We start from the raw sequence: 26,415 nt of genomic DNA, 5'->3' as shown, positions 1-26,415 counted from the left end.
TTTTGCTGACATTAACGGTCTGCAGGCACCATCCCCTGCACCTTCCAGTGACCACAGTTCTCTGTTCCTAGCCAATGGGAGCTGTGGGAAGTGGTGGCCAGCACATCCCTGTGGACCCCAGGCTGCAGGTTGCTCACCACTGCTGTAGATTGTCAAGCTTTACCCACCTCACTCCTATTTTAATAACAGTTTTTTAAAATCTCATGAGGTTGTCTTCACACGTAACATATGACTCTGAATTTAAGGAACACACCAGAAGACCAATTTCTCTCTCCTAGCAATGCTGGGACAAATGTTCATTTACAAGGGAGCTAAGTGAAAAGACCCTGTAGGTGGGAGACCTAATGTAGGTCTGAGATTCCACCGTCCTCAAGTCCTGTTAACTCTCTCATTCCATACCCCAGTCACATAGCTCCTTAACAACCAAAGCACTAAAGGAGCCATCTCCTGGCTGTTGGTAAATGTAAAGTCCCAGGGCTCATCTACAGGAAACTTCATAGATTAACTCTGAAATACTGCATAGGTCACTCATTCACACACCTCTAAGAGTATGTCCACACTGTGATAAAACACCTGCAACACTGAATCTTAGAGCCTGGCTCAGGTGACTCAGACTCAAGGGCTACGTCTACACTGGCCCCTTTTCCGGAAGGGGCATGTTAATTTCAGCTATCGTAGTAGGGAAATCCGCGGGGGATTTAAATATCCCCCGCGGCATTTAAATAAAAATGTCCGCCGCTTTTTTCCGGCGTTTAGGAAAGCCGGAAAAGAGCGTCTATACTGGCCCCGATCCTCCGGAAAAAGCGCCCTTTTCCGGAAGCTCTTATTCCTACTTCAAAGTAGGAATAAGAGCCTCCGGAAAAGGGCGCTTTTTCCGGAGGATCGGGGCCAGTGTAGACGCTCTTTTCCGGCTTTTCTAAACGCCGGAAAAAAGCGGCGGACATTTTTATTTAAATGCCGCGGGGGATATTTAAATCCCCCGCGGATTTCCCTACTACGATAGCTGAAATTAACATGCCCCTTCCGGAAAAGGGGCCAGTGTAGACGTAGCCCTTGTGTGGGGCTAACAATAGCAGCTGAGATATTCAGGCTCCCACCAGAGTCTTGGTTCTGAGACAAAGCCCACCCCCCCCTTGCCCTTCACGGGGTCTCAGAGACCAGGCTCCAACCTGAATCTGAATGCTCACACTGCAAGTTTACAGCCCTGCTGCCCACACCCACTGATCTGACCTCTGAGATGCAATGCCATGGGTTCTTTATTATAGTGGAGACATGCCCTAAAGTAGTTATGCTCCAGGACACTGTCACTCAGCTGGCATAGGACAAGATAGTTGAGAGCAATGCACAGAGCACAGTCAGCAGCAAAACACCAGTTGCAGAACACTTTATTGCAGGGGTGGACAATAATTGTTGATGTGGGGCCACTCCAAGATTTTGGAAAGTGGTCGAGGGCTGCACTCTTCCATATTAATGGAGGAGCTGCGAGGTCTGGGATGGAGGTTGGGTGAAGGAGGCAGTTATGACCTGGGGCAGGGAACTGAGGTGCAGGGATTTGGGTTGTGACCTAGGGCAAGAGAAGGTTGTGACCTGGGGCAGGGGATTGGGGTGCAGGAAGGGGTGGTGTGCCAGGTGTAGGCTCTGGCCAGGAGGCACTCACCAAAGAAGCTCCCAGTCAGCAGCCCTGTTGGACCCTCAGGCAGGCTCCCTGCCTGCTGCACCACATGCACACCACTCAAAGCGACCAGCTGTGGGGGGCCATGTGTGTCTTTGCGCATGTGCACCCCTAAGGGGGCCCTCCGTGCACTACCTATGCTGCAAGCACAGCCTAGGCAGCTCCCAATTGGCTGGTTTCTGGCCAATGGAAGCTGTGAGATTGTGCTAGGAGTGGGGGCAGTGTGCAAAGGCCCCTCCCAGGGGCATGTGGCACATAGAAATGCTTATGGCCCCTGCAGCTGTCTGCTTTCAGCGGCATGCTGAGGCATGGTGTGCAGAGGAACGGGCATGCAGGGAGTCTGCTTGAGGTTCCCGCTAAGCCGTGGCCTGGTGCTGGGCTGGATGCAACAGTTTGGTGGGCCAAATCCAGCCTATGGTCCATATTTTACCTGCCCCTGCCTTATCAGATGATCAAGAGCTCAATCCAGACCTCTGTCCCCAATGAGGACATCTCCAGGACCAACCCATTACTGGAGAGTTAAGGAAGAGGAAAGGACAAGAGGGCCACCCAAATTATACACAATTGGATGCTGTGAACATACTGTACTTTGATACTACAGTGATGGATGATCAAATACATTAATACACTGTACCTGCTACACATATAGGGGATGGCACTAGTTTTACTTCCTGTTGTCTCTCCGTGACCACCAAACGTTCAGCAGCAGTAGATTCCTTTGGCACTGCACAACTTTCATCTTCTCTTTGCTTGGTTTCTTTCATCTCTTCCTCTTTTACTACCATAGCTGGTGCCTCTAGTACTAGGCCTGTTGCTTCCATATAGTCTTCCACTGGAAACAGCTCCAGGATGGTCTCTTTTTCTTCATCTGTTAGTTCATGGCTAGCAGACTCAATCTCAGCAGTCATGGCTTCTGTATTTTGGTTGTCAGCTACCACCTCCTCTTCCTCCTCCTCTTCCTCAGAGTCAGAACTTGACTCAAATTCTGAGGAGTCCTCACTTTCATCAGATGATTCAGTTTCAGCTTTGGAAGATGTGGGACTCACTATACCTTCTGCAAGGATAAGATGTTATTACTGACCTTTTATGACCTCATTAAACAACCATGTGAAACTACAGAAATTAATTCCCCTGATAGTGTGTGTGTGGGGGGGGGGGGGGGGGGGCTCCTTATTTTCAAGAGTTCCTTTAGACAAAAATATGGCTTGTTTTTAGAAGAAAAATCAGTGTAGGAAAATATTTTTTCTTGAATATAAAACAAAATTGTTCTCTGCTGAAGCTCTGTGCTCCCAGAGAAGAGCTTCTAGAAAGCATGGGAAATATTGGTGTTTGCTTGTGACCTGCTAGTGAGCGTGGATTAAATGCACAAGGGAAAACTATTCTCTACACCAGTGATGGGCAACTTAGGCTAGTGAGTGGGCCACATGAGGGGCCCTCCTTCATCTCACTGGGCTGCAAGATTGTCGTAACCAAGGCAGTCTCCCAGGATAGGGTAGTTTTGCTAACTGTGCTTGCACAACCAGAATTTGCACACATAGAACGCCGATTTGACCACCACTGCTCTACACTGTTAAAAGTGGCAATTGAGGCTGGGGACAGGGGATTTACAGTGTATTTTAAAAACAAATTTTATTCTCAGTTTTTGATCTGGTGGGCTGTTATTGTTATAACTCAGAGATGTAAACTCAAACATGCAGAGTTAGAGCCAGTTCAATGACAGCAACCCTCTTGCATACACTTAAACAGGAATACAAGCTTAAGAACTGGCCTAGAGGAGAGCAATTCTACTGTAACAAAAATGTGGAGCTCAATCAGAAGCTAAATTCACTTTGTTTCTAGTAAGACTGCATACCTTCTTCAGAGTTCTGCTCATCTTCCTTTTCACTTGTTTCTACTCCTGTTTCTTCATCTTCATCCTCTTCATTAGCATCTTCCTCGTCGTCCTCCTCCTTTGGCATTAAATATTTTAGTATTTTAATGACAATTTCAGAAAAATATGCTGACATATTTTGGCTTTAATAAGTAAACCAAAATCTCAAACAGCACAGCAATGAATGCAGTATACAATCCTAAACGGACAATAATTCTAGGTGTACAATTTAATTCGCCTCAGAGGAGACTCTCCAGAGTTGTCCCCCAATAAGATCACATACAAGACAAACAAACAGATGGTGTTTGCCCACCTCTGTAAGGGTATGTCTACACTACAGCACTAATTCGAACTAACTTAGTTCGAATTAGTTAATTCAAACTAAGCTAATTCGAATTAGCGCATCTAGACTTAAAAACTAGTTCAAATTAGCGTTTTGCTAATTCGAACTAGCATGTCCACATTGAGTGGACCCTGAACCGGGCTTAAGGATGGCCGGAAGCAGTGCCGGCAGAGCATCAGGTTAGGACTTAGAGCGTGGAGCTGCTGTCTCAGGCTAGCCGAAGGCTGTGCTTAAAGGGACCCGACCCCCACCCCAGACAGACAGTTCTCAGGGGTGCCCCGCTTGCAAAGCAGTCCTGGCTTGGAGTGCCCTGAGTGCCCACACTCGGCACATCACAGCACTTGGCCATCAGCCCGGCTGCACTTGCCGCAGGCTGCCATCCGGGGGGGGGTCAATCAAGGGGCTTCAGGAGAGCTTCCACCCCGAGGAGCCCGCAGAGCCACCCCAGTCCTCCCCATCGGGGGCTCGTACCCCATTCCTCCCTCACCTCCTTCCACTTACCCCTCCCTAGCCCCCCTTCCTGATGTACAAACTAAAGGACACGTGTGTTCAAAAATAGAAACTCTCTTATTGAGCAAAACTCAGGGAGACTGGGAAAAGGAGGTGGGAGAGGGAAAGAGAGAGGGTGGGAGAGGGGAGGGCAACTAAAATAATCAGGGGTTGGGAACAGGTCCCATATGAAGAGAGGCTAAAGAGACTGGGACTTTTCAGCTTAGAAAAGAGGAGACTGAGGGGGGATATGATAGAGGTCTATAAAAGCATGAGTGGTGTGGAGAAGGTGCATAAAGAAAAGTTCTTCATTAGTTCCCATAATAGAAGGACTAAAGGACACCAAATGAAATGAATGGGTAGCAGGCTTCAAACTAACAACAGAAAGTTCTTCTTCACAAAGCAAATAGTCAACCTGTGGAACTCCTTGCTGCAGGAGGCTGTGAAGGCTAGAACTAGAACAGAGTTTAAAGGGAAGTGAGATCAAGTCATGGAGGTTGGGTCCATGGAGTGGTATTAGCCAGGGGGTAGAAATGGTGTCCCTGGCCTCTGTTTGTGGAAGGCTGGAGATGGATGGCACGAGACAAATGGCTTGGTCATTGTCTTTGGTCCATCCCCTCCAGGGTCCCCAGGGTTGGCCGCTATCGGCAGACAGGCTACTGGGCTAGATGGACCTTTGGTCTGACCCAGTACAGACATTCTAAGCTCAGGGTCGGGGGTCTCAGTGGACCACCTTGATTTTCATGCAGACCTGCTCCTGGGTGGCCAGGCTGGCAGCTCTCCTGCCCTAGACGGCCGCTTTCCTGTGCCTAGTGCGGCGGTCATAGATGAGGTCCACGATCTCCGCACTAGACCAGGTGGATGCCCGCCTCTTGTGGACCCGGGCAGTGTCCTGGGAGCCGCCAGCCTGGTCCCGGGAAGAGGCGGAGGGCTGGGTGGCAGTGGGTGGGTGGCTTGAGCCGTGCCAGGTGCAGGGTCTGCTGGCTGGGTGCTGGCAGGCTTGCACCTGGCACGGGCACTGTAGCCAGACCATGGCCCTTTAAGGGCTCCGGGGCCGGGAGGGGGGCAGACGAGTTTCCCTGGTGGTGCCCAGAGTGGCCACCAGGGCAAGCTGGGGAGGGCTAGCCTCCCACTAGTTCGAATTAAGTGGCTACACAGCCCTTAATTCAAACTACTTAATTCGAACTAGGCGTTAGTCCTCGTAGAATGAGGTTTACCTAGTTCGAATTAAGCGCTCCGCTAGTTCCAATTAAGTTCCAACTAGCGGTTCGCGTGTGTAGCGCCTAGCAAAGTTAAGTCGAACTAACGTCTGTTAGTTCGAATTAACTTTGTAGTGTAGACATACCCTAAGACACTAAGTTTGTAATATTATACAATAGGGACCGGAAAAAGAATTTGGTTTGAGCTGGTGAGAAAATTATGTCATCAAATACCTGGAAAAGTAGCCAATATAATTTTATCTAAGCTTCTCTACCTACACTTATTCATAAGTGTAGTCCAGTGATTAGAGTTTCACAATTTAATTATGTGACGCATTGGGGGAAGGGTGGATGGAAATACCTTGCCAGGTGCTGCTTTCACCAATGCTCCCCCTTCGTCCTGCTCATCTTCCTTTTCAGAACAGGATTCTTCTTCTTTACCTGAAGTCTCATCTCCTTCTTCCCCCTCACTGTCTAGCTCCAATGGTCTTGATGGTCTCCTTCGGAGGCCTGCTGCTTCTGCATCCTTAGACAGATCTGAAGGAACATCAGACATGTGTTTGTCCCTTTCTAACTCTGGATTGGGGGGGGGGGGGGGGGGGGAGAAAAAGAGACAAGAGAAGGGAACTGTAATCAAAATATCATGAAATCAAGGGATTCCAATATCATGGGTAAGCTCATAACATTATTATGCATAGTACTACAGCAGTGGTCAAAGGTTCCAGTCAGGATTAGGAGCAGTGTTCCTACTAACACTTTCTATCCTTGGGCGAGTTGAATTTTCTTTTGGGCAGATTGAAATTTCTTATGTGCAATACCAATATTGAGGTAGTGTTTGGATGTGCACCACCAATACAAACAAACAAACAAACAAACATATATATATATATATAAAAAGCAGCCCATATGCGTGGAAGAAAATGTATTAAAACAAGGGATAGCTAACAAGGAGCAATATTTACAATATTTAATATGAAATCAAATATATCATGTATTAATTAGTAACAGGATTTTAAAAATATCATTAAGATCAGAGTTTTAGATATCTGCAACACTCCAAAAACATTCTGTTAAAAGAATATTTTTCTCTCTTACCTTAAGCAGTTAACACCTATGTGAATTTTGTTTGAAATGTAATCATGCAAATGTCCTGGCACACACCCACCCCATGCAGCCTGCTCCCTCCGCCCCCTGCTCCCTCCAACCCAGACAGACAGAGAGGACTGCAGCAAATGAGCCAGGGACACCCCAAATAAACTGCCCCCCCACCTCACTGTACAGATTGCCAGTACCCACCCCATCCCTTTCCCCCACCTACCCCTGTGCAATCTGCTCCCCCCAGCCCAGGTGGGGGCTGGCATAAAATCCTGCTTCTCAAACTTGCAGGCATCAGCAGTCTGTCCTGGCCTAACTCCCAGCTAAAGCACAAATTATCCACACCTCCCCCACCTCACAGCACAATTTCCCCCTGTCTTCACCTCACCCCAATGCCAGCACCCCCCACCCCCCTTTCCCTCACCTAACCCCATGCAGTCAGACCTTTATTTTCCCCTTCCAAGGAGGCTTGAGTGTGCTGACTTCCTGCCTCTCTCTCCTCACACTGATGGGACTCTCCAAACTCCCCTCCCCTCTGACCCCCCCCCCAGCCAATCACTCCCTCCCTCCTCCTCCTCCCTCCAACCACTTATCTCTCTTGTTTACCTGCTCTGGGAGCTGCTCTGTTTCAAACAGGGAGCAGCTCCATTTAACTACTTGCTTAGCAAGATCACACCCCGCCCCCTGCCGGTCAGCTGAGCTCCCTGCCTGCGCAGGAGCTTTGAACTTCTGAGTGGAGCTCAGAAAACAGCTGCACAGCCTACAGGGAACTTAGATTAGGACCCCACTGTAATATGCAAGAGACAGTCTGTACCTTAGGTTCTGGCACAGTGGATGCTCAGGGGTTCAAGCAAATACCAAAAAAGACGGGTGGTCAGCAGCACCTATGAGCCAGTAGGTGGCAGGAGCACGTACACAAAGGGCAGAAAGCAGCCACTGGCAAAAAGAGTGAGTGTCTGTGGTCCCTATCCCAAAGAGTTTACAGTCCGATTGAAGGCAAGGCACGACATTAGGATGTAACCAGTGTTCTCTCTAATTTTAACATCTATGTGCAGAATAAATTGTGTTATGTACACCGAGGCTTGTGTGGATGTGCACCACCAGTAGAAACACATGCTGTGGGCGCTCTGCTAATCAGCTGGGCAGCATTTGAACCTCTCCTGGGTGGCTGCCCAAGCGCTCAGCTTACAGGGAACTCTGAATGTAACAAACACATTTTGGGGGGAGGGGGCAAACAAGGCTAACAGTGCCCAATGAATGTGTTTACACAGGCTACCTATGTACTCAGTAAGCAAGCACTGAGTCAGCTTTTGGATTTTACAATACAAATGAACAGGAAATATTAAGGACATCAGTCATACCTAGCAACCCTCTACATAGCCATTATTAGATGGCAATTTATCACAAGCTTTGCATCAGAAGTGTGTTGTGAGGGGTGATTTAACAGAAGATGGGATAGTGGCTTTATGGACTAGTTTTGGGTGGATGTTCCATGTGTAAGTGGCTGTGTGGATGAGAGAGGACATACCTGTGGGAGAAATGGGTGGCTGCAGTTGACAAGCCTGGCACAACAGACTAGATGAGGTGACAGAAATAAGAGACAGCAGCAGTAAGCAGAAAGGGAACTGTATTGTAAAGAGTCTAAAGGTAAGGGCGGAAAAGGGCCGTGGAGAAGGAGGAGCCAGCAGAGGGATTCAAAGAGGTGAAGGACATGGTCAGAGTGATGAATAAGCAGGTATCTGAATGGACCCAAAGGGGACAAGGTGGAGCACAAAGGCCAGAGAGGAGGCAGCTGCAATAGTGAAGACAGGAGACAGCAAGAGCCTGAACAAGCATGAAAAATCAGTGGGTCCTGCACTTCCTGGAGAATTTGCTTGACTCAGAGGCTCACTGCAGCCCACAGTTTTAGGCACCAGGCCTAGAGCTTTAGTTTGCTGTTTGTTGAGCTGTTTTCATCATTGGCCAGCATATGGTAAAATGGAGAATAAACTCTGCAGTCCTTTTCCCCGAGTGGAAATGGGAAGGTGGGTGTTGGGGGAAACCCAGGCCCACCCTCTACTCCAGGTTCCAGCCCAGGGCCCTGTGATAGCAGCTGCCTGTGTGAATCCTCGACCCCTGGGCTACTTCCCCCCCCCCCCCACCCCCACCCCCACCCAGGAGTGTGTGCTGTGGCCAGCAGTTGGAAGCTGTGAGCTTCTAATCAAGCCTTGAAATCTAGATGCCTCTGCTCATTGGTTGAGCTTTAATCGGGGGAGGGGCTATCACAAAGGCCAGGACTTTATAAAGAAATGAGTCAGCGATCAGGGAGCTTTGTGAACAGGGGCTGCAAACAGGGAGTTTTGAGAGGGAGAGGGAAGGTGGCGAGGGACACTCCCCATTCTTTAAAACCTTTACACTAAACTATAATCAAAACTTCCGGGGCTCAGGAGGGCCTTCAGGGGTTGATTGCATCAAAGGCAAGGCTTTGAGATGAGCCTAGCCTCAGCCTTATAAAAAAAGGCAACCGGAGCGAACAGGGCAGCAGCCAACGGGGAGTCTGCCTGGGAAACGACCGAGGGGCGCTCAGGAGGCATTTAATAACATCTAAGGAATCTCTCCGAAGGACGGCAGGTATGGATGGTGATAGGTCTGCTGTTGTTAGCTGCACAGCATGTGCCATGTTTGTCTTCCTCCCAGAAGAAAGAAGGGATTTCATCTGCACTAGGTGCAAGCTGGTCGCCATTTTGGAAGGAAAAATTAGAGGACTTGAGGCCCAAGTATCAACCCTACAGTCCATCAGAGAGAATGAGGGCTTCCTCGATAGAAGGCAGCGTTTAATGCTGCAAGCACAGCAGGCTGAAGAGCCAGTGAGGGCAGGGCAGGACAAGGAAGAGAACTGGCAGCATGTAACCTCTAGAAGAAGGACAACTCAGGTATCCCCCATTCCTGTAGAGGTAAGTAACCGCTTCCAGGCTCTCTCCACAGGCACTGCGGTGGAGAATGCTTTGGCAGGGACCTCTCAGGGAAGAGATCAGAAGGGAACACCATCTACTGGAAGTCATGGGATGCGTAGTCCTAGGAATGGGGTTTCCACGACCACCACACGCAAAAAGACGACGGGTGGTGGTGATCGGGACTCCCTCCTAAGACGGACTGAGTCATCCATCTGCCATCCAGACCTGCAATCTCGAGAAGTGTGCTGCTTACCGGGAGCTCACATTCAGGATGTGACCAAGAGTCTTCCAAAACTGATCAAACCTTCGGATCACTAACCCTTCCTGCTTCTCCATGTGGGAACTAACAATACGGCCAGGAATGACCTTGAGCGGGTCACTGCAGATTATGTAGCCCTGGGAAGAAGGATCAAGGAATTTGAAGCACAAGTGGTGTTCTCGTCCATCCTCCCTGTTGAAGGAAAAGGTCCAGGTAGGGATCATCGAATTGAGGAAGTCAGTGGTTGCGCAGGTGGTGTCGGAGAGAGGGCTTTGGTTTCTTTGACCATGGGACTCTGTTCCGGGCACAAGGATTGTTAGGAAGAGATGGGATCCACCTAACCAAGAGAGGGAAGAGCATCTTCACGGGCAGGCTTGCAAACCTAGTGAGGAGGGCTTTAAACTAGGTTCGTTGGGGGATGGTGACCAAAGCCCTGAGCTAAGTGAGGAAGTCGGATACCAGGAAGAAACACAAGGAGGAACGAGCAACAAAGGAGGACCCCTGACTCAAATGAAGAAGGTAGGGAAATCAACTGGTTATCTACGGTGTTTGTACACAAATGCAAGAAGCCTGGGAAACCAACAGGAAGAATTAGAAGCCCTGGCCCAGTCACAGAACTATGGTTTGACTGGAGTAACGGAGATTTGGTGGGATGACTCACATGACTGGAGCACTGTCATGGAAGGGCATAAACTGTTGAGGAAGAACAGGCGGGGGAGAAAAGGAGGAGGAGTTGCATTGGATGTAAGATTGCTCGAAGATCCAGTATATAAAGGGAGAAAAGCCTGTTGAGAGTCTATGGGTTAAGTTTAGAGGTGGAAGCAACAGTTTTGGCTCCATTAGATACCCATGAGGAGACGTCAGCCAGACAAAGTGAGAGACAGGGATGAAGTGAGTGAGGCAGGTCAGAGAAGAGAAGTAGACCTGAGTGTCATCAGCATGAGGTAATAACCAAAGCCAAGATCACGTCCAGTGGGGAAGGTGTAGTGGGGGAAAAGGGTGATGGCCAGGACAGCAACAGGAAAGGCATGGAAGACGAGTACCATCCATCAAACAAAACCCTGAAGGAAGCCCACAATTTTGACATCTCCTCTCCCTGAGCTGTATGTTAAATACAGTAGGTGGGATTTTTTTATTCACAAGGGTTACATGACCAAAGGGGCCCAAAGCCACCAAAATTCACAAGAAGCTTCCCCTTGGCAGGGACTCTTTCATGGCCTTTCCAATATATTATGCAAACTTCCTGGGACTTGGAGAGCCTCAAAACATTTAGCCTTTTAGCTGCTGGCTGCAATCTCAATGGTGCTTGAAGGACCGTGTTGCACTTGAGCACTGGCCATTTATGTATCTGGTATATGGGGCAGCATTTATACTGCGTGTTGCTTCACTAATCATATAGGATTAATATTTTGAAGGAGTCCTTCCTGTGCCCCTCCAGCCTCAATCACACACTAACTGGTATGAATACATTAGGAACTGGGAGTTTGGTTTAAACATTAGATTATGTGATGGAACTTTTTGTTTATTGAAACTAAGCATTTGTCCTCACAATCACATCTAAAGTACTTTCTGGTCCTTACATGTTTAGAACTCTTTAAATAAGCTTGGTTTATAAACCCTCTTCCTTCTGTACTTTGGCTGTATGAGCAGCAGTTGGGATCAAGGATCAAGTTTATATGGGATAGTAAACTGCACATTAGTCTTAAAGAGATCCTCAACTAACATTTATTTATAATCTTATTTTTTATCCTGCACTGTTTAAAATGTTAATGTTTAAAAGGTTAAAATAATTTAAAATAGACTTTCCTCCATTTAACAAATTACTTACTACTTTTTTTAAAAAATGAAATCCAAGTCAAATTGGCTTTCCTTTACTTACTTCCATAATGGCCTTAATACTGGTAAGATTCACAGCTCTGGAATGTGGTTGCTAACCTAATCTGAGTTCTCTCCGCTGGCAGCAGAACTGTGGGTTTTACGTTTCCTAGTCAGAGTAAATTTAAGGGAGCAATAATCCATGGCAGATATCACTCAGCTGATCAGTCTTAAGGTAGGTTGAATTTTGGCTCAAATTCTTGACTGTGTGCTTAGCTGGGAGTGAACGTGCTGCTGAGAAGGTTAAAGGAATTCAATTTTTGTATGGTTTGCATTCACACTTGTGTATCAATTAAATGTGGATTGCAAACCTTCATCTTCATCATCAACAGAGGTAGAGGGCCTGATTCTCTTCTGATCTCCTGCAGAAGCAGCTTCAGGAGGTTCCTTTCTCTTCACCTGAACAAAGAACAGAATTAGAATTTCTTAAAAAGGTTTGGTAGAATCTGAAGAAACCAATTTCTGAAGCAGATCCCAGCTGCTCTGCTTTGCTAGAGTAACTAAGGACAGGTCTGCACTAGAGACACTACAGCGGTGCAGCTACACCACTATAGCTGCATTGCTGTAGCACATCTGGTGAAGACACTCCATGTCAGTGAGAGAGTGCTCACCAGTCAGCATAATAAATCCATCTCTGTGATGGGCAGTAGCTAGGTGATTGACACTCCTGTCAGTGTAGGTATGCCACCACCCTGAGGGGCAGCAGCTCTGTTGACAGGAGAAGCTTTCCTATCAGTGTTGCACTGTCCACACTGGGGGTTAGGTCGATACAAGTCTGACGCTCAGGGGGGTGCATTTTCCACTCCCCTGAGTGATGTAGATATATCAACATAAGTTGGTAGTGTATATCAAGCCTGAGACTGCTAAAGAAACTGCAAAGCAAGGTTAGCTTTAAATTAGGACTGGAAGACACCAATCCAATATGGCAAACTCAAAGAGAGGCAGCAAAACCTTCCAGGTATCAAAGTTCACCCACCACAACTACAGAACATCAAAGTAAACTTACAGTTTCAATCTTCAGGAATGTAGGTATACTCCATTCTAGTGCTCTCATTGTTCTTTCTTCCAGCATAAGATAGGAATTAAGAATCTAATAAGCTAACCAACTTGATTTCACTCACTCTGGCTGCACAGACGACTGAGCTGGATCGCCTGGACCCTTACCCGAGCAGGACCTGGAGCTTATCAACATGCTGCCAGCACCTCCATCCCCAGCTGACCCTGAGGAGCAGCACCTGAGCCAGGTAGGCCCCCAGGGAGAACAGGGAAGTGGCCCAGTGACAGCTGACTCCGGGGCAGCTGTGGAGATGGAGGTCAGTTGGGTAGCGTGTTGTGGCTCGGATCCCCACTGACCCAGTGTCCGCTGCACTGCCACTGCTAGGGCCCTGGGCTGGGATGCAGTGGAGCAGGTGGGCCTGCGTCCCGCCTGCCACCCCTTCTCTTGGGTGGCAGGTTCCCCCTGTAGGGAGAGAAACCCCTGCACTTGTCAGCTCTCCGCCAGCAAGGAGACCCAACCCCTGGCTCGGCCTGTACAGGTCTGGGCTTTGAACTATTTGGATTGTTTAACTGTTTCTGGACTGTTTGTGTATAGACTGCTGGCCTGCCCTGACCTTCCAAACTGTGGGTTGGTCTGCAGTCAGGCAGGCCTTAAAGCAGGGGAACGGACTGTTTGTTGCCCCACCCTGATCAAGAGCCTGGACTCAAACTGTTGCCCAACTTGTACATATACTGTTTAAACTGTGTGTTTGTTGCCCCACCCTGACCCTGGGTCAGGGCTCATAGACTGCTACCTGGCCTGCAGTCAGGCCTGAGGCCCCAAACTTCAGCTGTTTGTATGGACTCAGTGTGGCCTCCCACTGACAGAACTATTACAGGGACACAGGACCAAATTCCACTCTGGTGTCAATGGGTGAATCTACCAAAGTAAGTAGAATTGTATTCTCAACACGCATGCCACATCCTGCTCTTGAGCTAACATTGTTTAAAACTGCACCATTTCTTCCGTGTTGACTGGTGACTGTGTATAACCCAGCCCAGCAGAAACTGCTTTTTCCTACAGTGCTGAAACTTTATTTTCTAATACAGGTCACCACTGCCACAGAGCGACTCTCAATCAGATTCACACAAGTGGCATGAAAAGGTGAGGAGAAACTGACATTAAGCAGTAGGAATTCCCCTCTCCTAAGATTACAGCTGATGTTAAAAGCGAGGGGGTTGCTGGACAAGAAACGTGGTAGAAAAGTTAGTGTCACGGTGTGTCCCAGCTTCTAGGGATCTGCATGGTAAAAGGAAGACAGCATCTATACTCTAAATGCTCAGTCAAGGAAGACTGTTCTTGTTTTCTAACTCATACCTTGAAAGATGGCAGCCGGATGGCCCCTCGTAACCCAATGCCCAAACCAATTCCCTCATAGCCAAGTCCTTCTCCTTTACTCCAGTTCTCCAGGAGGCAGGATGTAATTCGATCCTTTGGCTTTGGTTTTTCCTCATCTTTATTTTCTCCTGCCTTTACTGGAGTGAACGATGCCTGCATAAAAGAAACAACATTTAAAGAGGTAACAACACCGTGGTGGGTATGTAAACACAGGAAATGCTTCAGATATTTTGGAGAAGACCCATCACGTATCCTGACTTTAGCTTCTCTAAAGATAGCATGTTCTGAAAGACAAGCCATTATGTCACACATTCTTAAAAGGGGGGATGCAGAAGTCCTTTAGAAAGTCTGAACTTTTGTTCACTTCTCCCTGGCATGCCAATGCTGAGGCATATCAAGGACAAATACAGAACAAGTTTCCATAGGTCAGGCTCCACCCAGATGATTAGGGATAAGCACTGTATTAAGTCACCTAGACCACTCCTCTGCCAATGCCCTAATCATCATAGAGTTAAACAAAACAGTGAACAGGAGCCATCTAAGGGAAACTTGAGGAAAACCAAGACTATATACGCAAGTAAGTCCTTAAGACAGTCAATATCTTACATCACACTCCAAAACTGATATAAGACAAGACAAGGCGCAGAGAAGAGGAGGAATCAGAATTACTAAACCAGTCCTCCCGAAATAGCCATTGCACATAAGTGTGCTCAGAACTGTCACCACAACCAGAAGTTTTAGCAGAGATGAACATGTGATGCTAGTGCAAACAGTTTCATTCTAAACGGGAAGAATTTCTACAAGATCCCTTGCTGTGAAGGGTGGATGCAGTCATATTTACAGGAGATAGAATCCTAGAGCTGGAAGAGACCTCCGAAGGTCATCAAGTCCAGCCCCCTGCCCAAGGCAGGACCAACCCAACTAAATCGACCCGGCCAGGGCTTTGTCAAGCAGACACTTAAACACCTCTAGGGATGGAGATTCCACCCCCTCCCTAGGTAACCCATCCCAGTGCTTCACCACCCTCCTAGGGAAATAGTTTTTCCTAATATCCAACCTGGACCTCTCCCACCACAACTTGAGACCATTGCTCCTTGTTCTGCCATCTGTCACTACTGAGAACAGCCTCTCTCCATCCTCTTTGGAACCTCCCTTCAGGAAGTTGAAGGCTGCTATCAAATCCCCCCTCACTCTTCTCTTCTGCAGACTAAATAAGCCCAAATCCCTCAGTCTCTCCTTATAGGTCCTGTGCTCCAGCCCCATAATCATTTTGGTTGCCCTCTGCTGGACCCTCTCTAATGCGTCCACATCCTTTCTATAGTGGGGGGCCCAGAACTGGATACAATACTCCAGATGTGGCCTCACCAGAGCCGAATAAAGGGGAATAATGACATCTCTGGATCTGCTGGAAATGCTCCTCTTAATGCAACCTAATATGCCATTAACCTTCCTGGCTACAAGGGCACAATGTTGACTCATATCCAGCTTCTCATCCACTGTAACCCCCAGGTCCTTTTCTGCAGAACTGCTACCTAGCCAGTCAGTCCCCAGCCTGGAACAATGCTTGGGATTCTTCCCTCCCACGTGCAGGACTCTGCACTTGTCCTTGTTGAACCTCATCAGATTTCTTTTGGCGCAATCCTCCAATCTGTCCAGGTCACTGTGTATCCTATCCCTGCCCTCCAGCGTATCTACCTCTCCCCCTAGCTTAGTGTCATCTGCAAACTTGCTGAGGGTGCAATCCATCCCCTCATCCAGGTCATTAATAAAGATGTTGAACAAAAACTGCCCTAGAACTGATCCTTGGGGCACTTCGCTAGAAACCGACCCCCAACCTGACATCGAGCCGTTGATCGCTACCCGTTGGGCCTGACAATCTAGCCAGCTTTCTATCCATCTTACAGTCCATTTATCCAATCCATACTTCCTTTACAGGCAGTCCCCGAGTTACGCGGATCCGACTTACGTCGGATCCGCAGTTACGAACGGGGCCCTTCCTCTCCCTGGTCTCCAGCAGACCAGGGAGAGGAAGCAAAGCGGCGGAACACGCGGCCAGCTGACAGCCCAGACCAGACGCGCCGTTGCTATCCTGCTGCCCTCGGGCTCCGTGGCTTTGCTCTGCTTTGCTCCCCGTCCCCCTGGTCTGCAGACCAGGGGGAGGGGGAGCAGAGCAGAGCAGAGCAAAGCCGCGGAGCCCGAGGGCAGCAGGATAGCAACGGCGCGTCTGGGCTGTCCCGCTGCCCGCGTGTTCCGCCGCTTTGCTCCCCGTCCCCCTGGTCTGCAGACCAGGGGGACGGGGAGCAAAGCAGAGCAAAGCCACGGAGCCCGAGGGCAGCAGGATAGCCACGGCGCGTCTGGGCTGTCCCGCTGCCCCCATGCTCCGCGGCTTTGCTCCGGAAGCCTGTGGTACAGCAGCTGGGGCGCTGCCGGTTGGTCCCGTAGCGCCGCTCTGGGCGCCACTGGACCAACCCAGCAGCACCCCAGCTGCTCTGCCCCAGGTGTCCCCAAGTCAGCAGCTGCTGAAAATGACCAGTGGCTGACTACAGGAAGCCCCTGCCCCGGGCTTCCTGGAATCAGCCGCTGATCAGTTTCAGCAGCAGCTGACTTGGGGATGCCTGGGGTTCTTAAGTTGAATCTGTATGTAAGTCGGAACTGGCGTCCAGATTCAGCCACTGTTGAAACTGATCAGTTTCAGCAACGGCTGAATCTGGATGCCAGTTCCGACTTACATACAGATTCAGCTTAAGAACAAACCTACAGTCCCTATCTTGTACGTAACCTGGGGACTGCCTGTACTTGCTGGCAAGAATATTGTGGGAGACCGTATCAAAAGCCTTGCTGAAGTCAAGGTATATCACATCCACTGACTTTCCCACGTCCACCGAGCCATTTACCTCATCATAGAAGCTAATCAGATTGGTCAGGCACGACTTGCCCTTGGTGAATCCATGCTGACTATTCCTGATCACTTTCCTCTCTTCCAAGTGCCTCAAAATGGATTCCTTGAGGATCCCTTCCATGATTTTTACCTTGGCTTATTAACTGAACAGATCAGTAAAACTATTCAAGTAATGGTTTTCCCCATTTGATGTTTGTTATAATCCCAAAGCTGCTTGTCACTGGATTGTCCTAATCATCTTGTAATTGGAATCCATGGACCCTCTAGTTCATGTATATGCATGGACATGGATATGCTGGGTTCATGTTATAGGTTTCCCTTATGCACACTGGACTAAATACATTCATTTATTATTGTAGGGCTGGATTAACACCAGAAGACTTTTTTTTCAGTGCTTTAAAAAAAAAAAAAAAAAAAACCTGATATGGATTTACACATAAAAGAAACAAAAAAAAATCAAGAATATCAGTCCAACATTGGACTTATCAATGCTGACAGGGTCTTTTTAAGTGGTGTCTTACAGGTGGACTGTGTGTTATATACACGGCCTTGACATCTAGGAATCATCATGGGTTTAAGAACATAACAATGGCCATACAGGGTCAGACCAAAGGTCCATCTAGCCCAGTGTCCTGTGTTCCAACAATGGCCAATGCCAGAAGCCCCAGAGAGAGTGAACGAAACAGGTAATCAAGGGATCAAGCAATCCCTCTCCAGTCCTCCATTTCCAGACAGAGGCGAGGGACACCATTCCTACCCATCCTGACTAATAGCCACTGATGGACCTAAACTCCATGAATTTATGTAGCCCCTTTTTTAACCCAATTCAACTCCTAGTCTTCACAACATCCTCTGGCAAGGAGTTCCACAGGTTGATTGTGCACTGCATGAAGAAAAACTTCCTTTTGTTTTAAACCTGCTACCTATCAATTTCATTTGGTGACCCTTAGTTCTTATATTATGGGAACAAGTAAATAACTTTTCCTTATTCACTTTCTCCACACCGGTCATGATTTTATAGACCTCTATCATATGCCCGCTTCGTCTCCTCTTTTCCAAGATGAAACATCCAAATCTTTTTAATCTCTCTTCATATGGGATCTGTTCCAAACCCCTCACCATTTTAGTTGCCCTTTTCTGAACCTTTTCTAATGCCAATATATCTTTTTTGAGATGAGTCAACCACATCTGTACGCAGTATTCAAGATGTGGGCGTCCCATGGTTTTATAGAGAGGCAATAAAATATTTTCTGTCTTATTCTCTATCCCTTTTTTTTAATGACTCCTAACATTCTATTTGCTTTTTAACTGCCACTGCACACTGAGTGGACGTTTTCAGAGAACTATCCACGATGACTCCAAGATCTCTCTCTTGAGTAGTTGTAGCTAAATTAGTCCCCATCGTATTGTATGTACATTTGGGATTATTTTTTCCAACGTGCATTACTTTACACTTATCCACATTACATTTCATTTGCCATTTTGTTGCCCAATGTAGTGGGGCACTATTTGAAACTTCTAAAAGCGCCTCCCCCAGCCTTGAAGGAGGGACGACTGGACCCAGGGTTCAACTAAATACTTGGGACAAATAATGAAAAACACGGTCAGGGGGTCAAAACAAGGGAACCAGTTGGGGATACAGAGAAGAGAATCCCGGACAGCGCCCACTGCTCCTCAAAGCTGTCGATGGAGCCAGTGGACGCCGCCCAGAGGAACTCTGCCCGGATACGTGACACTAGGGATGAACAGAAATAGGCCCCACAGCCGCAGAGAACCCTCTCGCCTAACATCCTCTCCCTGGTGTTGTAGATGGCCGTTTTAGCTAAGGCCAAGAGGAGGTTGACCAGGAGGTCCCGCGACTTTGTGGGGCCACGGATGGGGAGTGCGTAAATGAAGAGGTGAGGGGAAAAGGGCAGCCAGAACCTCTTATTGAGGTTCTGGAGGAGCCGGAAGAGGGGCTTCAACCTGGTGCATTCGAGGTAGACATGCGACAGGTTTTCCCTCACGCCGCAAAAGGGGCAGGTATCCGGGATGGCGCTGAACCGCGACAGGTACATGCCCGTGCTCACGGCTCCGTGCAGGAGCCGCCAACTGATGTCCCCGATGGGCCACGGAATTAAGGTGGAATATACGCTAGCCCATCGGGGTTCCCCACCCTCAACGGGTCTTAGGTACTCCCGCCACTTGGTATCGGGGTGGGACACGAGGGTGGGGAAATGCAGAGTGTGGAGCACAAGCGTGTACAGATGTTCCCTGGGCGCGGTTCGAAAACAGACCGGCTGCAGCTTTTGCAGCCGGCTAGGAGTGCAGTGATGGGAAGGAACAGGGGCCCGATAAAAAGGGACGGAGAGTTTGCAGTAAGGGAGGGGCGGGGCGTACCCTCTCGCACAGACCGCTGCAGGAAGTCGAGCGCAGGCCGCGTCAAGGCCGCCTTCACCTCCTGGAGTAGGCGCAGAGGGGTCCGGGGGGGTGGAGATCCCCATGCGCTGAGCGAGCGCCCGGGGGTCCACCCAGTCACCCCGTCGTAGTCCAGGAGGTCTCCGACCATGGTGGTTTCTGCCAGGATCAGCCTCCGGCGCACCGAGGGAGACTCCGCCACCTGCAGGCACAAGGCTGGATTGTGGAGCAGGGGCTCCGCGAGGAGGTCTGCCCCCTCGGAGGCCACAACGGACCTGGTCGCCGAGAACAGCTTCCAGGTCTGGAGGAGGTCCTGGTAGAATTCCGGCAGCTCTGAGAGGTCTCGCGGAAGACCCCTCGAGTGAATAAAAAAGAGCTGCTAGTCATATCGGAGCCCTCAGAGGCGGCGGAGGAAGGCGCGCGCCAAGGTGCCCCATGCTGGACTACCTGCACTAAAGAGGAGTCTCTGCAGGGCCTGGAGGCGGAAGGTCCGGACCTGGCTGCGCATGCAGACCAGGCCCTGACCCCCCTCCTCCAGGGGGAGGGACAGGACCCCTGCAGAGACCCAGTGCAGTCCTGGCCAAAAGAACTCCAAAGCTGCCCTCTGGAGCTTGGCCAGGACCTCCGGGGCTGGGCGCAGGGTGTTGAGCCGGTGCCAGAGCATGGACAGGACCAGCTGATTTAGCACCAGCGTTCTCCCGCGAAGGGAGAGACACCGGAGCAGTCCTGTCCATCTCCGCAGCCGCTCATCTACCCTGGCCTCCAAACCTTGCCAGTTTTCCGGCGGAGAAGGATGCGTGGCGGATAAATAGACGCCCAGATAGAGCAGTGGACCCGCGCTCCACCTAATGGCCTGAAGCGCGGGTGGGAGGGAGCCGACCTGCCACCCGTCCCCGACCACCAGGCCAGAGCTCTTGACCCTGTTGACCCGGGCGGAGGAGGCTGCCGAGTAGACGGCTTGGCGAGCCTCCACCCGCGCCAGGTCGCCCGGGTCCTGGACCACGAGGAGCACGTCATCGGCGTACACCGACAGGACCAGCCGCAGCTCCGGCTCCCGAAGCACCAACCCTGTCAACCTCCTACGGAGGAGACAGAGGAAGGGCTCGATCGCCAGAGCGTACAGCTGGCCCGAGAGCGGACACCCCTGACGTACCCCCCCGCCCGAAGCTGACCGGCTCGGTCAGGGTCCAGTTGAGCCTGACCAAACACTCCGCGAGGGGGTACAGCACCCGGAGAAAACCCACAAACCGGGGCCCGAAGCCGAAGGCCTGCAGGGTGCTCAGGAGATACCCGGGGTCCATCCTGTCGAACGCCTTCTCCTGGTCCAGGGACAGGAGGGCGAACGACAAGCCATCCCTAAACCCGAGCTCTAAGAGATCCTGGACCAAATACAAGTTATCAAATATACTACGGCCCGGGACGGTGTAGGTCTGGTCAGGATGGCTCACGTTCGCCAGCACGGACCGCAGTCGCAGCGAGATGGCTTTCGCTACAATCTTGTAGTCCGTGCTGAGGAGCGAGACGGGACGCCAGTTCCGTAGGTCGCGGAGGTCCCCCCTCTTTGGCAACAAGGCGAGCACCGCTCGTCTGCACGACAGAGGGAGGACCCCGCTCTCCAAGGACTTGGCCCAGACGGTGACGAGGTCCGGGCCGAGGATGTCCCAGAACACGAGGTAGAACTCCACGGTCAGCCCGTCCATGCCCGGGGTTTTATTGTTGGGCATGAGACGGAGGGCTTCCGAGAACTCGGCCAGAGTGAGAGGCAGCTCCAGCCGGTCTCGGTCGCCCGCGCTGACCGTCGGGAGCTCGGTCCAGAGCGCCCTGCAGGCGTCGGCTTCGGTTGGATCCGGGGAGAACAAACTGGTGTAGAAGGCCCTGGCCCTTCCACGCATCTCTGCCGGATCCGTGAGGGGGGTGCCGTCCTCCGCCAAAAGACAGGTGACGTGCTTTTTAGCCCCCCTCCTTTTCTCTAGGACATAGAAGAAGCGGGAGCCGCGATCCATCTCCCGAAGGAGTTGGATGCGAGATCGAACAAAAGCGCCCCGGGCCCTGTGATTTTCCAGGGCCCGGAGCTCCTCCCGCTTCTCCCGGTACGCCTCGCGGAGGAGTGGATCCTCGGGGGTGGACGCCAGGCGCCCCTCCAGCTTCAACACCTCCCGTTCCAACTGCTCTATCGCCGCATCCCTCCGCCGGCTGGCGCCCCGGGAGTAGTCACGGCAGAAGAGCCGGGCGCGCACCTTCCCCACATCCCACCATCGCAGCACCGAGGGAAAGGCGGGCCGCTGCCCCCGCCAGGCCCGCCAGAACTCCCGGAAGGACGCCACGAAGCCCGCGTCCTCCAGCAAGCTATTGTTAAAGTGCCAATAGGCCGGCCCCAGCCTCTCCGAAGTCAGAGAGGCTTTCACAGCCACCAGATGGTGGTCCGTGAACGGGGCCGGCCGGACGCTGGAGGAGTGGGCTCGTGCCAGGTGGAATCGAGAAAGGTAGATGCCATCCAACGGGTAGATGCGATTGAGCGGGAGTGGCTCGACCGCTCTTTCCCCACCTGGACGTAAGTGAAGGTGGTACTGTCGTCCGGGTGGTGGTCCCGGCAGGCAGGGGGTCGGGTAACAGGTGCAGGACGGGGGCCGGCTCCTCTGGCTGCACTGGGATACAAAGGGGGGCTATGGGGCCATCAGGGGGGTGCAACGTGCAAGGGGGCTAACTAAAAAGGAGGGGGAAGGAAGGGGTACAAGCGCTTGGGGCGGGGACCGGAGTTTTGGGTGGGGCCAGAGGACTACTGGGAGGCTGGGGTTAGGCACTGGGTAAGCAAGGCGGGACAGGGCAAAGCTAGGGCTGGGAAATAGGGCACAAACTGCAGCAAGCTAGAGGCGGGCGGGGCAAGTGAAAAACTGAGGCTGGGCGGGGAAGGAGGGAAGGGGAGACAGAACTGGCTAATGGAGAGGAGTAGGCAAGGCTTCTGCAGTGGGCACAAGGCAGGGGAAAAAAGGGGTGAAAGGCTCCCCAACCAAACACTGCTGAGGGAGGGGGGCCGAGTCCGAGGGCGGGGGGCGGGAGCACACCCACGAGCGCTTGTGGGAGGCTCAGTCCTCGCCTGCAGCTGCAGCAGAGCAGTCCCAGCTGGCAAAAGGGCGGGGTTGGTAGCATGCCCCACCGAGGGGCGGGTCCAGGTGATACAAGGTTGGTGGAGGGGGTTGTGGGGGTGGTGGTATGGGGGGCCAGTATGGGGGGGCAGCCGGACCGGGGGGGGGGCTCTATACCTCCCCCCAGCCCCCTCTTGGTGTCTCAGTCCCCCACCACCCCAAGAGCAGATGAAAGGCTCAGTCCCAACAAACAAACCCCCTCCACAGGTCAACTAGTGGTCCTTGTCTCCCTCGGCGGGGTGCAGATGGTGATGCAGCAGCAGCGGGCGGGCAGCAGTCAGTGGGGAAAAGCCTCTGGGTGGTGGGTGCTGGTGGGGTCCTCTTCCTCCAGAACAAGGAGCTCCCTGACTCTGTGTGTTTGCTGCCACGCCCGGAACTGAGGGCCTGGCCACCCCTTATAAACTGACGGTGATGGTTTGTTGCTGTCACACCCTGAACTAAGGGCCAGACTGCTCCCTGTGAGCTAACGGGGCTGGCCTCAAAGGGGCCGCGCAGTGGGGCGGAGGGGCCGCCCACTGAGCCGGAGGAGGAGGAACTCCTCCGGGCAGGCAAACTGACTACACCCAATCACTTAGTTTGGTGAGATCCTTTTGAAACTCTTCACAGTCTGCTTTGGTCTTAACTATCTCGAGCAGTTTGGTATCATCAGCAAACTTTGCCACCTCACTGTTTACCCCTTTCTCTAGATCATTTATAAATAACTTGAATAGGATGGGTCCCAATAGAGACCCTTGGGGGACCCCACTAGTTACCTCTCTCCACTCTGATAACTTACCATTTATTCCTACCCTTTGTTTCCTCTCTTTTAACCAGTTCTCAATCCACGAAAGGACCTTCCCTCTTATCCCATGACAACTTACTGTACTTAAGAGCCTGTGGTGAGGGACCTTTTCAAAGTCTTTCTGGAAATCTAAGTATACGACATCCCCTGGATCCCCCTTGTCCACATGTTTGTTGACCCCCTCAAAGAACTCTAATAGATTAAACAAAATACAGGACGATACAGCACTTTAAAGACTAACAAGATGGTTTATTAGGTGATGAGCTTTCGTGGGCCAGACCAACTTCCTCAGATCAATTTGTGGGTGTGGCCCACGAAATCTCATCACCTAATAAACCATCTTGTTAGTCTTTAAAGTGCTGTATAGTCCTGTGTTTTGTTTCAGCTAGACCAGACTAACACGGCTGCATCTCTATCACTATTCTAATAGATTAGTAAGACATGATTTCCCTTTACAGAAACCATGTTGACTTCCCCCAACAATGTATGTTCTTCTGTGTGTGTGACAATTTTATTCTTTACAATAGTTTCAATTAATTTGCCCAGTATTGACATTAGACTTACCGGTCTGTAATTGCCAGGATCACCTCTAGAGCCCTTTTTAAATATTGGCGTCACATTAGCTATTTTCCAGTCATTAGGTAGGGAAACAGATTTAAAGGATAGGTTACAAACCACAGTTAATAGTTCCACAATTTCACATTTGAGTCCTTTCAGAACTCTTGGGTGAATGCCATCTGGTCCCCGTGACTTGTTACTGTTAAGTTTATCAATTTGTTCCAAAACCTCCTCTAATGACACCTCAATCTGGGACAATTTCATCAGATTTGTCACCTGAAAAGAATGGCTCAGGTTTGGGAATCTTCCCAATATCCTCAGCTGTGAAGATGGAAGCAAAGAATTCATTTAGCTTCTCTGCAGGGACTTTATGAACTTTGAGTGCTCCTTTAGCATCTCGATCCCCACTGGTGGTTTAGCTGGCTTCCTGCTTCTGATGTACTTAAAAAACATTTTGCTGTTACTTTGAGGTTTTGGTTAGCTGTTCTTCAAACTCCTTTTTGGCTTTTCTTATATTTTTACACTTAATTTGACGTTTATGCTCCTTTCTATTTTCCTCACTAGGATTTGACTTCCAGTTTTAAAAAGAGAATTTTATCTGTGTCTGCTTCTTTTACCTGGTTGTTAAGCCATGGTGGCACTTGTTTTCGTTCTCTTACTGTGTTTTTTTTTTAATTTGGAGTATACATTTTAAGTTGGGCCTCTATTACGGTGTCTTTGAAAAGTTTCCATGCAGCTTGCAGGGATTTTACTTTAGTCACTGTACCTTTTAATTTGTTTAACTAACCTCCTCATTTTTGTGTAGTTCCCCTTTCTGAAATTAAATGCCACAGTGTTGGGCTGCTGAGGTGTTTTTCCCACCACAGGGATGTTACATTTTATTACATTATGGTCACTATTTCCAAGCAGTCCAGTTATATTTACCTCTTTAACCAGATCCTGTGCTTCACTTAGCACTAAATCAAGAATTACTTCTCCCCTTGTGGGTTCCAGAACCAGCTGCTCCCAGACGCATTCATTTAAGGTATCAAGAAATTTTCTCTCTGCATTCCGTCCTGAGGTGACATGTACCCAGTCAATATGGGGATAGTTGAAATCCCCCACTATTATTGAGTTTTTTTAATTTGATAGCCTCTCTAATCTCCCTCAGCATTTCATAGTCACTATCACTGCCCTGGTCAGGTGGTCGATAATAGATCCCTACTGCTATATTCTTATTATTGGAGCATGAATTACTATCCATAGAGATTCTATGGACCATTTTGGCTCATTTAAGATTTTTGCTTCATTTGATTCTACATTTTCTTTCACATATAGTGCCACTCCCCCACCAGCACCACCTGTTCTGTCCTTCCGATATACTTTGTACCCTGGTATGACTGTGTCCCATTGATTGTCCTCATTCCACCAAATTTCTGTGATGCTGATTATATCAATATCCTCCGTTAATACAAGGCACTCTAGCATCTGTGTATAAGCACTTTAAAAAATTGTCACTGTTTATCTGTCTGCCATTTCCTGATGTGTTAGACTCTTTTTCATTTGATTGTCTCATCTGATATGACCCATTCTTTATCTTCCATCCTCTCCTCCTGACTAGAACATAGAGCATCTCTATTAATAGACCCTCCCCTAAGAGATGTCTCTGTCCGATCATGTGCTCCTTCGTCTCCGTTAGCTTTCCCCCAGTCCTTAACATTAAAGAGAGTCATAGAGCAGTTTTGAAACTAAGTGCCAGCAGTCTGGTTCCATTTTGGTTTAGGTGGAGCCCATCGTTCCTGTATAGGCTCCCCCATCCGAAAAGTTTCCCCAGTTCCTTATAAATCTAAACCCCTCCTCTCTACACCATTGTCTCATCCATGCATTGAGACTCTGAAGCTCTGCCTGCCTACCTGGCCCTGCGCGTGGAACTGGAAGCATTTCTGAGAATGCCACCATAGAGGTCCTGGATTTCAGTTGCTTTCCTAGCAGCCTAAGTTTGGCCTCCAGGACGTCTCTCCTACCCTTCCCAATGTCAACCACTGGCTCCTTCCCAGCACTACACAAGTCTATCGAGATGTCTCGAGAGATCCGCAACCTTCGCACCAGGCAGGCAAGTGATCATACGATTCTCCCGGTCATCACAAACCCAGCTATCTATGTTTCTAATGATTGAATCCCCCCATTACTAACACCTGCCTTTTCCTAATGACTGGAGTTCCCTCCCCCAGAGATGTAACCTCAGTGCGAGAGGATACCATGACATCATCTGGAAGGAGGGTCCCAACTCTGGGATGGTTTCCCTCTGCTCCAGTTTAATTGTGTCCTTCCTTGAGCCTTTCACCCTCCTCAAAACCACACAAAAGAGATATCAGACAGTATCACAAAGAAAAAACAGTTTCTTGCCATTTCAACCAGAAGGGGCATTGTCTCAACGCATTACCTGCATCCTGCTTCAAAGACATTTTAACACCAGACTTGAAAGAGAAACCTCTGAACAGTCATTCATGCTTAAATTTGACACTTTACGCCTGGGTCTCAACAAAGAT

General features: G+C 49.9%; 1 protein-coding gene across 5 annotated transcripts in view; it reads right to left on the bottom strand.

The window, feature by feature from the left end:
• LOC102460627 (histone-lysine N-methyltransferase SETD1B-like) overlaps positions 1–26,415 on the bottom strand; it is a 123,070-nt gene that overhangs the window by 40,271 nt on the left and 56,384 nt on the right. For 4 of the 5 annotated variants that reach the window (XR_012895911.1, XM_075897845.1, XM_075897847.1 and 1 more), the window contains 5 exons: positions 14,089–14,262; positions 12,047–12,134; positions 5,935–6,149; positions 3,525–3,621; positions 2,307–2,726 (listed from right to left, as the gene is read on the bottom strand). Coding sequence is in view for 4 of the 5 variants with exons in the window: in XM_075897845.1 (XP_075753960.1) it covers positions 2,307–2,726; positions 3,525–3,621; positions 5,935–6,149; positions 12,047–12,134; positions 14,089–14,262 (994 nt within the window). In the remaining variant the exon portion in view is untranslated. The remainder of the gene's footprint in view (positions 1–2,306; positions 2,727–3,524; positions 3,622–5,934; positions 6,150–12,046; positions 12,135–14,088; positions 14,263–26,415) is intronic. The other variant, XM_075897846.1, reaches the window with a different exon arrangement.

The sequence above is a fragment of the Pelodiscus sinensis genome, chromosome 15 (assembly GCF_049634645.1).
Source record: "Pelodiscus sinensis isolate JC-2024 chromosome 15, ASM4963464v1, whole genome shotgun sequence".
Lineage (NCBI taxonomy): Eukaryota > Metazoa > Chordata > Testudines > Trionychidae > Pelodiscus > Pelodiscus sinensis.
Note: the sequence above shows the minus strand (reverse complement) of the source record. Positions and strands in the feature narration are given on the sequence as shown.